The following is a 19,417-nucleotide window of genomic DNA, read 5'->3' on the forward strand; positions in this document are numbered from 1 at the left end:
CTTCTCTCCACTCAGCTCGCATACTTTGTAATGCATGTTGCCAAGCAATACTCAGATCATCTTGTCTGCTGTAAAGAAAATATTTTCGATGGAGGAAAAGCATACAAACTAACTTGTCATATTTTGTCTGAAATGTGGCTTGAAAAGTTGTCATGTTCTATATTTGTAGAACTGCTGTAAAATCAATATTACTCTGCAAACATGCTGTTGGTCTTAATATAATTACCTGATTTGATTTATATATATATATATATATATATATATATATATATATATATATATATATATATATGTAACAAGTTCGATATAGTGAGGAAGGAAGAGGACACGGGGGTCGGCAGGACTGTTGATGCTCTTTTATTCTTAATAACTCAAATCAATAAACGTGCACGCTTCAGCGTGTGTTTGTCTCTGTGTATGCTCAGTTTCGCTTCCGGGTCACGCACTTCCGGCTTCCGGATATCTCAGGGTCTCGGCATCAACAGTCCGACTCTCTCTCTCCTCGGTCTCCGGTTCCGCTGGTGTTTTATCCCGTCTCCGCGCTCATTACTAGAACAAGAGACAGGTGTTATTAATCTGCGTCCAACCCACTCACTTACCGCTCGTCCCGAGGCCCTCTCTCCCGCTGCAGACCTCGCTGAACCACGCCCCCCTTGCCACATACCCCCACCGCCCGACTCAGGCCGGGGAGCCGTCCGGCCTGCAGCCCCCCCCCCCCCATTTCTGGAGAGGAAATCGGCCACAGCCATCTGAGCACCCGGCCTGTGGACCACCTTGAACTTAAACGGCTGAAGAGCCAGATACCAACGGGTGATCCGCGCGTTGGTATCCTTCATGCGGTGGAGCCATTGGAGAGGAGCGTGGTCCGAACAGAGAGTGAACTCCCGCCCCAGGAGGTAGTAGCGGAGGGTGAGAACGGCCCATCTGATGGCCAAACACTCCTTTTCTATGGTGCTGTACCTAGCTTCTCTCTTAGAGAGCTTACGGCTAATGTACAGCACCGGCCGCTCTCCCCCCTCCACCTCCTGGGCCAGGACTGCGCCCAGCCCCCTGTCCGACGCGTCAGTCTGCAACAAGAAAGGGAGAGAAAAGTCAGGGGAGTGTAACAGCGGCCCGCCACATAGGGCAGCCTTTACTTGGGTAAAAGCCTGTTGACACGGCTCCGTCCACTGGACCGTATCTGGTAGCCCCTTTTTAGTAAGATCAGTCAAAGGGCTGGTGAGGTCCGAATAATTTGGTATAAACCGTCTATAATATCCCGCCAGCCCCAAGAACTGTCTTACCTCCTTTTTGGTCTTGGGCCTCGGACAGGTTGCAATTGCGGCAGTCTTATCAATTTGAGGACGCACCTGTCCATGACCCAAGTGGAAGCCCAGATACCTTACTTCCACCCGCCCAATCGCACACTTCTTCGGATTGGCCGTGAGCCCCGCTCTCCTCAGCGACCTCAGGACCGCCCTCACATGCTGCATATGCCGCTGCCAGTCGTGACTATAGATCACTATGTCATCTAGGTACGCCGCAGCATATGCAGCATGGGGACGCAAAATCCTATCCATGAGTCGCTGGAAGGTCGCGGGTGCCCCGAACAAGCCGAAAGGAAGCGTGACGAATTGGTGTAATCCGAACGGCGTGGTGAAAGCTGTTTTTTCTTTGGATAATGGAGACAAGGGGATCTGCCAATAGCCCTTTGTTAAGTCCAGTGTCGAATAAAATCGAGCCGAGCCTAACCGATCAAGCAACTCGTCAACCCGTGGCATTGGATACGCGTCGAACTTCGACACAGCGTTCACCTTGCGGTAGTCCACACAGAACCTGACCGAGCCGTCCGTTTTGGGGACCAAAACTATCGGGCTCGCCCAGTCACTGTTGGACTCCTCGATTACTCCCATGTCGAGCATTGCGCCTAATTCGTCCTGAACTACTTTTTTCTTGTGTTCAGGCAAGCGGTACGGCCGGCTGCGAACTACCACGCCCGGCTCGGTCTCGATATGGTGCTGAATCAAGTCGGTACGTCCCGGTAGGGGCGAGAACACGTCGGCGAACTCCGCCTGCAATTTCGATAAATCAGCGAGTTGTAACGGTGAGAGGTGATCTCCCCCAGGGGCCAGCGCGACTGATTGCGCTTTAATGCTCGCCTCTGGCCCGAGATCATCCTCTCCCCCGATCACCGTTGCCAACAACACCGATTCCACCTCATTCCATTTTTTCAGCAGATTGAGGTGGTATATTTGACGTGCCCCGTTCCTATCGGATCGTATCACTTCATAATCGAGCTCTCCTATCTGTCGTGCGACCTCAAACGGCCCCTGCCACTTCGACATTAATTTTGAGCTCGAGGTTGGGAGTAGAACGAGCACTTTCTCTCCCGGTGTGAATTTGCGCAGTTTAGTACCCCTGTTATATGACCGGCTCTGGCGGTCCTGGGCTTGTAACAAATTCTCCCTAGATAGCCGCCCCAATGTGTGGAGTTTTGTTCGCAAGTCCATGACGTACTGAATTTCGTTTTTGGCCAACGACGGCCCCTCCTCCCAAGTTTCTCGTAGGACGTCCAGCACCCCCCGTGGCTGACGTCCGTAGAGAAGCTCGAAGGGGGAAAACCCCGTGGAGGCTTGCGGGACCTCGCGCACAGCAAATAAGAGGGGTTCTAACCACCGATCCCAATTCTTGGCGTCTTCTTGTACGAATTTACGGATCATGGATTTAAGAGTGCGATTAAATCGTTCGACCAACCCGTCTGTTTGTGGGTGATAGACGCTGGTTCGAATGGATTTAATGCCCAATAATCCATACAATTCGCTTAACGTGCGTGACATAAACGCCGTGCCTTGATCAGTGAGGATTTCTTTCGGAATCCCCACCCGGGAGATTAAACGAAACAGTGCGTCCGCAACACTCTTCGCCGAGATGTTGCGGAGAGCCACTGCTTCCGGGTATCGTGTTGCGTAGTCCACGATAACTAGCGCAAAACGATGCCCGCGTGCGGATCGTTCTAATGGCCCGATGAGGTCCATCGCAATTCTCTCGAAGGGGACCTGCATTAATGGAAGGGGGCGCAATGGCGCTTTTGGGGCGGCCAGTGGGTTCACCAACTGACATTCAGGACAAGACGCGCACCACCTGCGCACATTGTCATAAATGCCTGGCCAAAAGAATCGGGTCATTAAACGATTCAGCGTGGCCGCCTGTCCCAGGTGGCCCGCCATCGGGTTAGAATGAGCCGCCTGAAAAAGCATTTCCCGGCGGCTCTTTGGTACTAACAATTGGGTTGTATCCATTTTTGACTGAGCGTCTTGGGTCACTCGATACAACCTATCCTTAATTATGGCAAAATAAGGATACGTGACGGGCAATGCGGGTTGAAGGGGCTGACCGTCGATGGTGCGGACCTGTTGAAACGCATGTTTTAGCGTCTCGTCTTGAGACTGCTCCAGAGGGAAGTCATCGCGGTCCGAGAGAATCAGTCTCTCGACCCCGCTCGATTCCTCTGAAGCTGTTCCCAAGGGCCCCGTATCAGCCTCGCCAACCTGCACTCGCACCGCCCCGTTCCTAGCCTTGTTTCCCCAAGCGGCATCCGCGCACAACGACCCCAATAACGCCGAAAAGGCGGGCCAATTCGTCCCCAGAATTAGCGGATGCCGGAGGTGGGGACTAACCGCCACCTCAACACTATGCTTTTTCCCCCTAAACTGTATCGTGACTGGGACAACCGGATATTCCACCACATCCCCGTGCACACACCGCACCTTAACCACGCGGCTTGTATCCAACGCCCCAGGCTGAATCAGGCTTTGATGGATCGAGGTTTGGTTACATCCTGAATCCACCAAGGCCTGATATGTACCCCCCTTGATACTTACAGGAATTTGGTACTCTCCTGCTTGATCGGGGGTGGTCCGCTGGACGTCCGGGATCCGGATCATTGTTCCGATGTCCATCATCGGACATCGGTCCACAAAATGATCCGGATCACCGCACCGCCAGCAGGCCAGCCCAGGCCTACCCGCCGCCCCGGCGGCGGGGAGTGGGTTGGAGGCTGAGCGCGGATAGGGGGCGGAACCGGATCCATAGTCACTACCCGTCCCCAGCGGCCCCGCCCCCCTGGGCGGGACCCGCGAACTCCCAGACGGTCCAGGGCCCATCCCACCCCGGCCTCTGGGGGGAACGCGAGGAGGGCCTGGAGGGCGGGACCTGGGGAGAGGGACAGGTCGAGAGAGAGAGAGAGAAGGGGGAGAGAGAGAGGGAGAAGTTAGTGGGGGTGCGCCGACCCCCGGGCACGCCACCAGGTGGTCCTCCGCCAAATTGATGGCCGTCTCCAGCGACGTGGGCCGGTGGCACTGGACCCACTCGGCGGTCTTCCTGGGGAGCCGAGTGATGAACTGCTCCAGCACCACCAGATCGACGACATGGTCCACGTCGCTGCCGCCGGCCAGCAGCCATCTGCGGCACTCGTCCCGGAGCTGTTGGGCCAAGGCGAAGGGTCGACCGGACTCGCCCCACTCCAGGGAGCGGAAACGCTGGCGGTGCTGTTCTGGGGTCCGGCCGACCCGCTGAAGAATGGCCCGCTTCAGGTCATCGTAGTCCAGGAGGTTCGCAACCGGTAGATGTTGCGCGGCCGCCTGGGCTTCGCCGGATAGCAGTGGAATGAGGCGCACCGGCCACTGTGCCCGGGGCCACCCGCAGGCCTCCGCGGCTTTTTGGAATAGATCCACGAAGGCCTCGGGATCATCTTCCGGCCCCATCTTCTGCAGGGGCACGTGCACCGGTGCGCTGGCCCGCCCAGCGGCCTCGGCGCGAACCTCCCGGTCCATCCAGCTCCGGAACTGCTCGCGGTCCTCTTGCTGGCCTTGGACTATGGCCGCGAAGCGGCGCTCCTGTTCAGTCCGAAGGTCCAGCAACGCCGTGTGATGTTCCTGGTGGAGGGCCGCGAGCGATGTTATGATCTCCGCAAATGGCGAGGCGGAGGGCGTTGTCATGGCGGCGGCTCTGTCCTGCTTCCTTCCCGGGTTTCGGCACCAGTGTAACAAGTTCGATATAGTGAGGAAGGAAGAGGACACGGGGGTCGGCAGGACTGTTGATGCTCTTTTATTCTTAATAACTCAAATCAATAAACGTGCACGCTTCAGCGTGTGTTTGTCTCTGTGTATGCTCAGTTTCGCTTCCGGGTCACGCACTTCCGGCTTCCGGATATCTCAGGGTCTCGGCATCAACAGTCCGACTCTCTCTCTCCTCGGTCTCCGGTTCCGCTGGTGTTTTATCCCGTCTCCGCGCTCATTACTAGAACAAGAGACAGGTGTTATTAATCTGCGTCCAACCCACTCACTTACCGCTCGTCCCGAGGCCCTCTCTCCCGCTGCAGACCTCGCTGAACCACGCCCCCCTTGCCACAATATATATAAAAGAGATGTCACAATTCTCAATATAATATTGAACCGTTCCGTACGGCATTCACGGTTCAATACACGCTTGTGAATTGCGTTGTTTCCGGTTTTGCATTTAATTAATTATTTCTATTTTTTCTCCGTTTGAAATATTTCTCTCATTTTATTTCGGGTCTGTTTGAGTGTGCCTGTGAATCTACGCACTGATATGAGCAAATATCCAGTCATATGCACAAAAGTTAGGGGGTGTTTAGCCATGTTTTAAAGCCTTGCCGGTTAAATATTTAATTCGGCTTTAACATGCGCTGAGCACGCGCGCCTGTCAAACACACGTGATTGTACTAAGTAGTCTTACTGCAGTAATACTGTCAAATACACACAAGGTTAACATATATAAACACAGTCGGTTATGTCTAAAGTGAAAGTAAAATCTGTGTATGTCTGTATATGACATACAAGCAGATTGTGAACACTTGTCCTTAAAATTATGTAATAAACTTCACCTCTAAAATAATGTTAATAAAACAACAAACGACAAAGAGAAAATCACTCACTGCTCTTGAATAAAGTAATAATACAGTTGCTTTTAATAAATGTATATCGAAGACTATGTAGTTTTCATTTTAGCCTATTCCATGTATTTATATATTTATTCATTCAATTTCATACTTAAATGCAACTGTATATCTTTGAGCTGCCACTAATCTTATATATATATATATATATATATATATATATATATATATATATATATATATATATATATATATATATATATATATATATATATATATATATATATATATATATATATATATATATATATATATATATATATATATATATCATACAGTAAACTAGGATTGTGTACAAGGTTTAAAAAAAATAAAGTTAAGTTCAGGTAAAGTTTTTCAATTTTCAAATAAAGAAAGAGTATTACTAAAAACTTTCTGTTCCTGTCACCTAAGAATAGAATAAAAAAGAAGCCAAAAACCGAACCGAAAACCATGGTTAAAAACCGAGGTATGTATTGAACCGTGGATTCATAACTGTATTGTTGCATCCCTAATGTGTATATTATATATAGCACCTTATATAATATAACATTATGTTCAAACTAAACATGCCCAAAACAACATGCAGTCTACAAATAGACTAAAGACAATTCAGGTGTACTTGTGTGTGCCTTTAGCAATGTTGTACCCTGTCTTTAGTTAAAAATGTGTGCAAACTTCAGCTTAATGAATAAAAGGAAAAATAAAGCAAAAGAAGGACATTTAATGCCAACAAAACGTCTGTCCAATTTGAAATGGCACTTAAATCTGGCTGGAAATCCATTCAGCTATAGAAGCTAATGCATTATATGGCAGTGCAGTGTGGGGTCTTCTACTGAATCATGAATTTGAAAATTGGAATAAAAACCCATTTGAAGCCATTCATGTAGAGTTTTGAAAGAGTATCCTCAGGGTACCTAACAAAGCATGCTGGGCAGAATGAAGCCAAAACCCTACAGTATAATCTGCATTGAAAAAACAACCAATGGAAACATGCAAAAAATGAGTGACCTTACCTACCATTTTCAGTCCCTTATTAACCATGAAATATAACTAAAAGAATCCAGCCAATTGATCAACAAACAAAAAGAAAGTCTTGTTGGTCAAAAATAATACACATTGAACTACAGTGTTATTCGGCTCTAAGTAGAATATACGACAGGATACCTGAGAAAAACATGACAGGCTGGCAATAAAGAAAAATGGATAGATTATAGACAGAGCAGATGTTCAGAAAGAGCAAGATAATTCTGGACTGACCATCTGTCACATATAGGATTCGGGGGGAAATTGTTCCACATTTGAAACAATTTGCCCTGATTTCAGAAAGTTGGAATATAAAACACACTATGTTAAAAATGCCGCCAAAAGTCATGAAACAAACAGTGATGTGACTTGTACACACACAAACAGAACTAATTGGTGCTAAACAGAAAGGAACTGAATTTTTGAACTATTATATCTATTATCTGAACTAACTCAAGTTAATTGGAATAGAATGGAATGAAACCGAATTAAATAAAACAGAGGCAAAAAGCTAATTTGAGTGATTTCAATCCAATGCAAAAGCAATGTACGCATGCAAAAATGAGCAATCACTTATATGCAGCCAAATTAAATTACACTTTAAAGCTCATATTTTACACAATAGTTTAACTAATTCAAATAACAAGAGATTATGTATCAATAAATCTGGCCAAAATTTGGGATGATGCTTAATATGCCAAATTACCTCTTGTAACAAAATAAATGTAAGCGTTTACATAACTCTGTTGTGTCTTGCGACATAATCAACAAGATAAACCACCAGGAAAACAATGAACAAAGAACTGGCCCCTTTCAATGCCTTTGAAAATTCATTATATAATCACATCATATGCAAATCATGTGAACTGAGTAAATAGCATAAACGATGCAAAATATGTGTTTACAAGTCCTCATCAGTCAGAAAAGCCCATTTGCTGACAAATTAGCAAATAGAAACTACAATAAAACTTTTGAGTAATTGCCAAAGTTGCTCAAACTCCCTCTGGTTCTATTCTCCTTTGATAACATCTTTGATGGGGGAGGGCTATTTTTTTTTGTTTAGAGATTTTATGTTCTACACAGAGCTACAAAAAACAAGCCTCGAGTATGGTAATGAGCATGGAACGACTCTCACAAGGGAAAACATAGAAAAAAGTACGAAAAGAAAAAATCACATTCACAGTAAATCAGTTTCACCAAGCAATCTGTACTAAATAAGCAAAGTCAAATGAGTGCCTGTTTATGTGGAGGGAGGGAGAGAGGGAGAGAGAGAGAGAGAGAGAGAGATATCCGAGGTGATTAAACCCGGTGAGAGATGGAGAGGGAGTTGATTAGAGCAGGCTTTGAACAATGATTCAGCGACAAATTTACCATGCAGGGAGCTCAAGAGGGTGGCACATTGTTTGTGTGTGGATTTTCAAATCCGACCGCAAAGCAAATTTCAAAAAAACAAAGAGCTTCTTGCTTTCGCTACTAAACTGTAAGTCTGGCAAATCACACTGACCGATCGACTGGAAGCCAGTCTCTGCGATCGATCCGTGCAATCTGCTTATACCTCCAGAGCACAGGGGTTGCAGAGTTTTGACCCTCACGTCCAGGGGAAAAAAAAAAGTTACTTGTGGAAGCTGCAGACATTGCTTCCAACTGAGGTTTTGCAGGCTCATTCCTCTGGAAAAAGTGTTGTGCGTGCAGTAAATCTTTTTTTTTCAGTGTGTGCACCACTAATGACTGTTGTGTGTGTGTGTTTGTGTGTGTGTGTGTGTGTGTGTGTGTGTGTGTGTGTGTGTGTCTTACCCGCTATCAGTGAAGAGAAACTCAAGGTGCGTCATGTGAACTTCCCAGAGAGGAATGCTGTACCGATGAGCCAAAGAGCGAGAGATCCCGTAAACGTTCTCATCCAATGTCCTAGATGACAGACAGGCAGAATGATATATAAAACAACAGCAGGGTAGACAAAATATAGAATGATAGGTAGAACGACAGAATGACAGATACAACAACAGAATGACAGTGTAGACAGAAAGACAGACAGAACAAAACATAGAATAATAGATGGAATGACTGACAGACAGACAGACAGACAGACAGACAGACAGACAGACAGACAGACAAGATTAGATAGACAGACAGATAGATAGATAGATAGATAGATAGATAGATAGATAGATAGATAGATAGATAGATAGATAGATAGATAGATAGATAGATAGATAGATAGATAGATAGATAGATAGATAGATAGATAGATAGATAGATAGATAGATTACATTTTTAATGAAACATTTTGTTAACAGGTTCAAGCTTCAGTTTTAAATTCGCCGTTTTGATCTTTCTAATCTTTGCCAAAATGGCAGCCCATCAAAGGCAAAGCATAACATATCCATAAAAATCCCTATCTGTCGTGTTCTAAAAGAATGATTTCATCCCTTTTCTGGCTGCTCTTGCAAGTCAGATGTGCCCTGAGCTGTTGGAACTTCATTTTGCAACCCCTACAGTAAGCATCAGACTTTTCTTTTCACCAAATCTTGCAAGACCTTGCTGATTCACCCCAGACCTGTGATTCCAGTCCTTAAAAAAAACTATCTGTCAGGCTCCTTAAAGCCAGCGCTCTGGTTTGGATCAAAAGATCAATCCTGAAGCTTTTCTTCCAGAGAGTTATAGTATATTCAGAGGACCGACAGATTAAAAGATGTAGCAGATGTGTCATTCTCTTTCAACTCTGCACACATTCTTTGTGAATGCCAACAGTGTGCCAAATTGTAATTTGGGCAAAAGGTCACTTTATAATTTCCATAACTGTTATGACTTTTGCCATTATTAAAAAATATGGTCGCACTTTATAATAAGTTTCATTAGTTAACTGCATTAGTTACCATGAACTAATAATGAACCACTTTTAAAGCATTTATTTATCATTATTAATGTTAATTTCAACATTTACTAATGCATTATTAAAATATTGTTATAACGAACGGTTGGATTTTTTATTAACCAACGTTAACAAAGATGAACTAATGCTGAACAGAGGTGTTGTTCATGGTTAGTTCATGATAACTAATGCACTAACTAATGTTAACTAATACAACCTTTTTGTGATGTGTTACAAAAAATATATTTTACTCTAAAGGGGTGGTAAAACACATTCTTTCGAAGGCCTGATTGTGCTTGTGGGGTGCACTGTAACATGTTCATGCTTCGTTTAAAAAAAAAAAAAATCATACTTTTTCATATATTTTACCTTTATTCTACACTGCTCTGTCCCTCCTTGTAAAAATGATCTGATGGTATCTGGGTTCTATGAAGATAGTCCCTCAAAAATACGCAATGATCTCAGATTGGTTACCTGGCCCAGCTGTGTTCTGATTCGCTAAACACCTAGTTCACGTGTTTGTTGATCGATAAGTCCCATGTTTTCAACACTGACAGGGAGTTGGAGCCTTGTGGATTTACAACACAAGATCATTCACTTCACATGATGAGCTGACGTGAGGGAACAGGGTCAAAAATGGTTGTGTTAAGGGGGTTGCACCCCTGGAGCGAAGCTCAGTGCCGCGCCATGTCATTAAAATCCAGACACATTATTTTCAATGAGTGTACGCACACCGGCGGCGGCATCCGGCACCTGTCAGCGGCGAATCGGCGAAGTCGATTAAAAACTGAGCTTGCGCGTATATAATGTGCGCGTCTGGTGTGAGATACCCGAGACGTGGCGCTGAGCTTTGCGTCCGGTGTGTGTTTTACCACCCCTTTAATATTATATATAATATATAATAGTAGCTATTAGCTACATCCATTAATGTATGAGGTTCACTTTTTTTAATTAAAAATAAAACATTAAAAAACTAAATATTTTAAATACTTATTATCAATAATATGCATATATGATTTAATTATTTATGATGTGTTTCGAGATCACTATTTAATAGCAAACATATGATTTTAATGTGTTCCACTGTCGGGCAAACAAAATACTTACTCAGCCAGGCCCAGGATAGTCTCTTTCTTGTACTGGTTGTCGCTGCTAAATCTCTGGACATCGACTCCCCGGCCGAGTCCCTGTAGCACCTGAGCCTGGGTAAAGTCTGTCAACCTCTCACTGTACAGTCGCAACTGATCAATCAGGGCCTTCAGTTCCTCATCCAGCCAATTGCATCCAGCATGGTCTGTCACATGCTTGGTCACAAGACGTATCAGCTCTCTCGGATCAGCCTACATGGAAAAAAACATATCTGAATTAATACTATTCAAATGAACAGATTATATGACTACAACAACTCCGTTCAAAAGATCTTTTGCAGACACAAAGATTTTTTTTATAAAACAGTAGGGAGAATAATTACATTTCTCGTACCTATAAGATTCATAGAAATATTGGTAACACTTTAAAATAAGGTTGCATTAGTTGACAGGAACAAACCATGAACAACATCTTTGTTAACGTGAGTTAAATAAAAATACAGCTGTTCATGGTTTGTTCATGTTAGTACATTTACTAATGTTAACAAGATTTTAATAATGCATTAGTAAATGTAGAAATTAACATTAACAAAGATAAATAAATGCTTTAAAAGTGCAGTTCATTATTAATTTATGTTAACTAATGTAGTTAATTAATATTAACTAATGAACCTTATTGTAAAGTGTTACCGAACTATTTAAAGGAAATTAAAACGAATAAAATGAAAAGCCAAATAAATGATCTTTAAAGGGGGGGTGAAATGCTGTTTCATGCATACTGAGCTTTTTACACTGTTAAAGACTTGGATTCCCATCCTAAACATAGACAAAGTTTCAAAAACTAATGTTGGACGTTTGATGGAGTATTTCTGTGTCAAAAATACTTCTTTCATTTTCTCACAAGTTTCGGAGAGTTTTTTTCCGAGTATGGGTCGGCTTGACGTGAACAGAGCGGAAGGTCCTTGTATGGGCTGTACGGGCTCTTCTCCCGGAAGGGTGCGCGCGCGTGACTAGAGCGAGAGAGGAAATGCACGCCCATAAACACTGCTCTCAAGGTGCAGATCCAATCGTCCTGGAACACTTCTGTCGCGCCGTGCTCCACTTTATTCCTATGGGTGACGTCAAATGACTTCAACGTGTCCGCATAGCATTCCGGCAAGGCAGCGCTACATTTGAACCGATTTGAACACAGAAATGACGGGAAGCGCCACAACATACGCTTCGGTCGTGTCGCAAAAGTGGATCTCCACAGTCACTGCTGTCACAGGACTTCCCGAAATCAACAATGTTACCAAAGTGTGTTTTTGACGGAGCGGTCCCAGCGATAAAGGTTCACGGTCCTGCTTTGGAAACAGCCGGTGAGTAAAACTGCTTCAAATGTCAGTTGTTGGCTATCGTCGCGTAAGTAAACATCAGTAAACACGATCGTGTATAACGTTAGTTAATTTATCAATGGAGCATGCGATCTATGGTGTGTGTTTAAATACATTTGTTTAGCTGACCAATAAGTGTCAGTTTGGGTGTAAAACCACCCAAACATAAACCTAGGGGAGGTTCTCACAAAGCGTGCTTCGTCATTCAAATGCGCTAACCGTTACTCTATTGTTGTTCTATGTATAACGTTACAATAGTCTGACGTGCAAAACCATTTTGCTTTCTACTGCTAAGGTTTAGTCACATACAATAGTCCATAAACCAAGCTGTGTCAATTGTGTCATATCTGCGTTACCCTCGGTTTCCAGTTTTATTCTGCAGAAACGCTTTACTCTTAGCTGTGTAAACACATGTCACAGCAGCCGCTGAACGAACGCACAGAGTAACGTCAAAACATAATTTTAACCACACTTAAATTGGACTAATATGATGATAAACAGAGCAGTGTTAACTCCTAGTCATGACCGGAAAAGCAGAAATGGCGGCGGCTGTATCCCATCATAATAAGTCTCGCTGCTCACGAGCCGTGTGTTTGCATAAGAATCACTCCAGCGGCCTTGCTCAGCTCCCTCAACACTCAGCCCTGCTCTGCTTCACACTACAGTAACGTTTATAATCAAATCAAAGAATATGATTTCTGCCAGAGTCCTGTCACGATTCTTTTCCACCGGCTGTGAGGTGAAGACCACATATCCCAAGATTCTGCGCTCACACCATAGACTGTAAAAAAATATGGACGCAGTGTCCGTGACGTCACCCATAGGATTCCGATAAGCCGTTCTGAAGCTTAAAGTAGGGGTGAGCTGGGCGTTGCCATCTTGCGAGCAAGTCATCGCGTGTCACTCCCGGATAACAGAAAATGGGCAAAAAAGGCGGGATGTGGGCGGAGCTTAGGTGACGCGAGACTAACAGACAGTGAATAAATGGCTATCCACCTGTCTGCTCCCTTCTGGAGCCAGTTGAGGAATTGCAGTTCACATTACTTCCGTATTGGCTTCAAGAGAGATCACGGGAGGTTGCCACTTGGCTCAAACTTGGTGACATCAAACTATGCCTTTGTTTTGAATAGGTTTTGTTTTGAATTTTTCCGCCCTCTAGCGGACGGAAAAAAAATACATTAATAAGTGCAGCTTTAAGTAGTTTTTATAAATGTGCCTATGGGTGTGCATCTTGGGACAAAACAATGGCACTGGCATATTTTATTATATTTTAGTGTAAGCTAAAACAGCTCAAACATGCATTTTAGTCTGGAACTAGCTTGAGCCTTGCCTGTGAAACCAGGGGAATATTTTTCAAAAGTACTTGTAATTAAAATAGTTTCGAAGCCTGATGATGATAAACTCTGGAAAAACCTCTTCTTAATGATATCAAAAGGTTATAGGTCACCCAAAATGAAAATTCCGTCATTAAGAACTCACCCTCACTTCGTTCCAAACCTACAAGACATCAATAAAAAAAGCCCATGTGAATACAGCGGTTCAACCTTAATGTTATAAAGCGACAAAGCGAGAAAACTTTTTAAAAAAAAATCACTTCTATTCTGTATCAGTCTCCTACACAGTTGATGTTGTAAACCCAGTGCAGCTCTTCCGGGTTCTACATCAGAACGCTCTGTATTGACCAGCTCCACATGCGCTGTGGTGCTCACGTGAAAAGTGTCGGCCAAATGTTTCCTCACAGCTCTCGGCCATCATCAAAAATATCTTCATTTGTGTTCCAAAGACGAACGAAGGTTTTACGGGTTTAGAACGACATGAGGTTGAGTTAATAATGACAGAATTTTCATTTTTAGTGAACTAACCCTTTAATAGACCTGTATATCCTCTCCAATCTTGTGGTCTACTGTACATCATTGCAATTGTTATGCTAAGTGAGAATTTGAATTCAGTGTAATTCAGTCTGCCGCGAAGAGAAATGATCAGGTTAAGAGCCTTGACAGAAGAACAGAATATAGAATGATTACACAGTAATCTATATGGAAATTATTTCAATGGCATGTCATGAGTGTGATAACAGACTCAGATAATGGGACGCTGTGTGGGACTGTGTATTATTGAACTTTGACCAGACAGCACATGTTCTAAACTGACAATACGGCAAGCAAAAAATGACTGTGGAAAGAAAGTGAGAGGTAAAGAACAAAATAAAAAAAAACATTAAAAGAAATGGAGGTGATAAAGACCAGAGCAGGACAGAAGTTTGAGAGATATTTAGAAAACACAGTGAAGCAAGAACAATTGATTTAATTTATTTCCTGAAAACTATTTGTATTATTTTTAATTAACAATAACACCACCTGTTTATCCTTATTGCAAGTATGTCCTAGACTTTCATAATTTCCTTTACCATCTTCTACCAACTGACACATGTATCTAGGCACAATTTTATGGTTAGCTGCATTTAAAATAGTTTTCCCCCTGCTGTCTGTGACCAGAACAGACCTTCAACTCCTTTTTAGGTCACCGGTTGAGAACCACTGATCTGTGGGATGCAGAAAAGAGACGTGATGGATGGATATGGTGAGCATTTGACCCTCTCTCAGAGATGAGCTCTTTCATGATGAAACATCTTTATCCAGCTATTCTCTTTCTATCTCTCTCGTACTTTGTCTGTAGAGAGTGACAATCCAACCACAAGCCAGATTCACCCTGTAGCTTATCTGTCAATTCCCATCCATCTTTTGCTCTTCCTGTTGTTCACACCTGCCCTGTGTTTTGTGCGCATGAAATTAGGCATGTGAACTATAATAACCGACCCTGCAGCGGACATGCCTGAGAATTCAGCTGGGTTTTAGACAGTAATTACCTCTAATGATGTTAAGAGACCTTCTTGGATGGGTTAATGTACGAGGTTCACTGCATGTTTGCATGTTTTTAGTCTTCAGTGCAAGAAAATAACAGGCTTACCGCATTTTGTGTCCGCATTGCCATCTATTTATGCTAAACGTCCACAGGTGTGTATGTGTGTGTGTGTAAGAGTGCAGAGGTGGTTGGTTTGGTGCCTCCCTGAATGGCCTGAATGCTTGATCATTCACACTTTACCATTACAATTTTTAGAATCAAAATAATGATAACTGCGGCATCTAAAAACACTCAAAAGGTTTGAGATGAAAAATACTATGTGCTTACAAACACCTATTTAAATATAATGGGCGCATAGGTGGGCTGAATATGTTTGCTTCAGGCTATGATGAACAGTTATGTACTCTGTGGTTTGTCTCTCTTGCTCTCACTCTGACAATTATGCTAAACAGCATTTTGATTCCCCTTCTCAAAGACAGAGATGCCAGAGGCACACGGTGAACAACTCGACTGAAATCACCAAAGATCTGGCTGGATGGGGTTTATTATAAAAAGGAGTTTGTCTAAAAGGCCTATACTGATGGCTAATGCACACACACGCACACGCACACGCACACACTGTGTTAAAATGAACATCCATCAACACCAGATAAAAAGCTGATAACTAATCACGGAATCCTCGCTGGTACTCCGAATGCAATATTAAATTACAAGCTCGAGCTGTGTATGGCAGACGCGGCACCGGCTGTAAATGCGTCAATCGTTAATAATGTGTTTATCAAGCAACAATATCTCTGTAAGTAGATTTCAAAGACCAAAGGTAGTCTTTTAGCTGTCGTGCCATTTTATAATCTTACTGGAGTTCTGTCTGTTATTCCACATCAGCGAATGGATTCACTGTATAGTCGATCTGGGGCCGGATTCACAAAACATTCTTAAGAATAAAATTTCTATTTATTTTCCCACCTTCACATCCCCAGCAGGTAAAAAGGCTAACACAGTTTGATTCTATTTTCCCACAAAGTCAAACGAACGCAGCTTAACTCAAAATGGAAGCTCCGGCACGCGTTTCTTCCATAAGCTCATGCAGTAGCGCGCTCTAGATCAATCAATCAACTTTATTTATGTTGCGTTTTTACAATGCCGATTGTTTCAAAGCAGCTTCGCAGTGTTAAACAGGATAATATTAGAACAAAATTTGATTTGGTTGTAATGTCGTTCTGGAGAAAACAGCTTATGTTATCAGCTTATATATTATATCCCATATATATCTATATCTATATATTTATATATATCTATATATATATATATATATATATATATATATATATATATATATATATATATATATATATATATATATATATATATATATAACTATATATATCTATAACTATATATATCTATATCTATATATATCTATATCTATATATATCTATATCTATATATCTATATCTATATATCTATATATCTATATCTATATCTATATATCTATATCTATATATCTATATATATATATATATATATATATATATATATATATATATATATATATATATATATATATATATATATATATATATATATATATATATATATATAATATTTGTATTTTGTATTAAATTTTTTATTAAATTTTGTAGATACAGAATATACTCCAGTTGCAGGTAGGGATGTCACAGTAGTACAATTCCAGTAGTCGGTACCGGTTCCACGGTTCTCTGTACCGATTTCAGTACCACAGCTGCAGCTTTAATTTTTTACTTAACTATTATTAATTCTAATATAAAAAAATAAAATAAAAAAATCTACTAGTTTATTATTTTATGATGATAATCATAAGTAAATAAATAACATTGTTTAAAAGTAAACAATGTTTACAAAAAAGATCAAGTGAAAAAATAAGTTAGGCATAATTATTTTTATTATCAGTAGTAGCCAATTATTATTACAAATAGACATAGCTAAATCTACTGTATCTACAGTACAGAAGCCTAATATATTTCTGTCAATATCTTTAAATTAAACCAAACTTTTATTTTGACGGTTTGAATTCAATGATCTACAGCAAAATAGAGAGAGTTTTGATGAGAACTAAAATATTTAATTACTACATTAGTCATTTCTCGCTATAAATTTTCGGACTCCAGATTTTCCAGATTTTTCCAGATCAACTGTCACTGAGTGGAAAGCACAGGATTGTGGGATATCAAAGGCAGTGAAGGATACATGAATGCTGCCTTAAAAAAAAAAAAAAAAAAAAAAAAAAAAAAAACATATCTCAGGAGTCAGGAAGTGAAGCAAACATTAGATTAGGACATGGCTTGATGCCTTCCTGTCTTGAAATGTGCCCTTTTCCAGGTTTCGGACACAGCCAATATCATGATTTCTCAAATGAAACGGTAAATTCTCATGAAGTGACGGATTATACGTTCATATCCTCATCATTAAGTGACACGGCAGAGGCGTGGGCGCGTGTGCGTGCGCGGAAGCTGCTAACGAAACCGCGCATCTGCGCAACATTTACACAGAGACGCAGAACATGCAGGAGTAATATTGAAATAGTACTTTGCAGTTTAATATTCACAGATACTATTACATCTACAGCCTGGAGCGTAAATAAACACAGAAGCCATGGAACCGCTGCGGGTAATGAATACTCAGGAGTTGGTACCGGTACTACAGAAATGCTGGTATCGTCACATTTTTTAAATTTCAGTACATACTAGGTACCGAAGTACCGGTACTTGTGACATCCCTAGTTGCAGGGAACACTTAGGATAAGAAGAAGCAAATATATTTATTACGTATAACGAGGTGCACTGTAAAAAATTATTTAAAAAATAAGTTACCTGGTTGCATTAAAATTTTGAGTTAATTTAAATTAAAAATGTGAGTTAATACAATGAACATTTTTGAAAATCGACAACCTTTATTCAAATATTATTTAAAGACTTTGTAAGCATATTGGGTGTGTATGTTTTATTTGTGATGACGCAGTGAAACATGACATTTGTGCTATTTTCATAATTTATCACACTCAACATTTTGAGTTTCTATTTATTAAACAAAATTCCTTTTATTGTATCAACTTAAATTTTTAATTTCAATGAACTCAAAATTTTGAGGCAACCAAGTTACTTAAAATTTGTTGGTTTAACTTAAAAAAAAAATACTTTACAGTGTGGGGTTCCTTTTCAACTGTCAATCTTATTAAAACCAGCTAGGCTAAAAGATAATTGTGTTTAAAAAAAAAAAAAAAAAAAAACTATTTTGTATTTCGCCAGATTTTATAGTGTAAACATATGCAAGTGCCATTGAGAACCGTTTCGAGGGGGGTGAAAAAATAATAATATTCTAATCGAATCCCAAAATTGAAATTCGAATAACAACCCATTGAAAGAATATTCTAATATTTTGGTCCAGCCCTAATTTGAACTGAAGCGATTTAAAAGAGCACAGATGTTTTCCTTGGGCAAATAAAAGTATAATTTATGCTTTTCCAGGGATGCACCTTTCCCATTCACTGCTTTCCATTTCAACAGAATCAGGAACAGAAAACAACACCGGTTTTGGGAGAAAACACTTGCTCACTGTTAGTAGGGCGTCACAGTACAACAGGATCACAGTCTCATTCCTACACAGGGAACATAATTATGCACTTATGTTTGAAAGAAACATCTTGTTGGGCTTAATTTGCAATGCAAAGGCACGGCGGCGTTTCAGATGGAGCAGAATTCATCCAGAAGCCCGACTGCACGCTCCTACGGACCTACTTACTTTCAATATCAACACGTACATGTGCTGCCTGTGATAGTGATGATGTCTGAGGGGGATCTGCTTGGAAAAAAGCGAGAGAAAGCAAAGGAATGCACAGGAATGGATGTGTGACAGGCGAGAGAGATTGTGTGTTGAGAAAGAGGAGGTTTAAATTAAGAGAAAAGGGAGGATAAATGGATTAGCATGAAAGAAATGAGTGGAGAGGCAGAGAGGGAGAGAAAAGGCAAATGAAGAGACAAATGGATAAGACGATGAGAATTTGAAGAGGTACAAATGATGGGGGCGGTCGAGGCCTGTTGTACAGCTCGCCTGACGCAAGACCGTCTCCTTCAACAAATATTAGCAAACATCAAGCGAAATGTCACTTGGAAAGAGAACAGATGGAAATAAAGCACACAGAACATCATATTCTTTCCCTTTCCATCAGCGGTAATGGATTTTCTCTAGCATTTAACCAACGCCACACGGAGGAACATTACAATCC

General features: G+C 41.8%; 2 protein-coding genes across 4 annotated transcripts in view; both read right to left on the bottom strand.

Moving 5' to 3' along the window:
* The window catches only part of nbas (NBAS subunit of NRZ tethering complex), a 258,738-nt gene that overhangs the window by 91,748 nt on the left and 147,573 nt on the right, over nt 1–19,417 (bottom strand). For both annotated transcript variants that reach the window (XM_067417672.1, XM_067417671.1), the window contains exons 41-42: nt 10,938–11,170; nt 8,756–8,866 (exon numbers count right to left, since the gene is read on the bottom strand). In XM_067417672.1, the coding sequence (XP_067273773.1) occupies nt 8,756–8,866; nt 10,938–11,170 (344 nt within the window). The remainder of the gene's footprint in view (nt 1–8,755; nt 8,867–10,937; nt 11,171–19,417) is intronic.
* On the bottom strand, nt 335–5,387 carry LOC137041410 (uncharacterized). Of its 2 annotated transcripts, none has more exons than XM_067417670.1 (2): nt 4,079–5,387; nt 335–549 (listed from the first exon to the last, which is right to left on the bottom strand). In XM_067417670.1, exons 1-2 carry the CDS (start codon nt 4,974–4,976, stop codon nt 527–529), a joined length of 921 nt encoding a protein of 306 aa, XP_067273771.1. In that variant the 5' UTR covers nt 4,977–5,387; the 3' UTR covers nt 335–526. The 2 variants fall into 2 exon arrangements, with proteins under 2 accessions (XP_067273771.1, XP_067273770.1); XM_067417669.1 differs by having other exon boundaries at nt 3,861–5,387.

Source organism: Pseudorasbora parva, chromosome 15 (genome assembly GCF_024679245.1).
Source record: "Pseudorasbora parva isolate DD20220531a chromosome 15, ASM2467924v1, whole genome shotgun sequence".
NCBI lineage: Eukaryota > Metazoa > Chordata > Actinopteri > Cypriniformes > Gobionidae > Pseudorasbora > Pseudorasbora parva.

What these genes read in the sequence shown, in the direction of transcription:
- LOC137041410 (XM_067417669.1), bottom strand. Translation starts at nt 4,976, where the DNA reads ATGACAACGCCCTCCGCCTCGCCATTTGCGGAGATCATAACATCGCTC.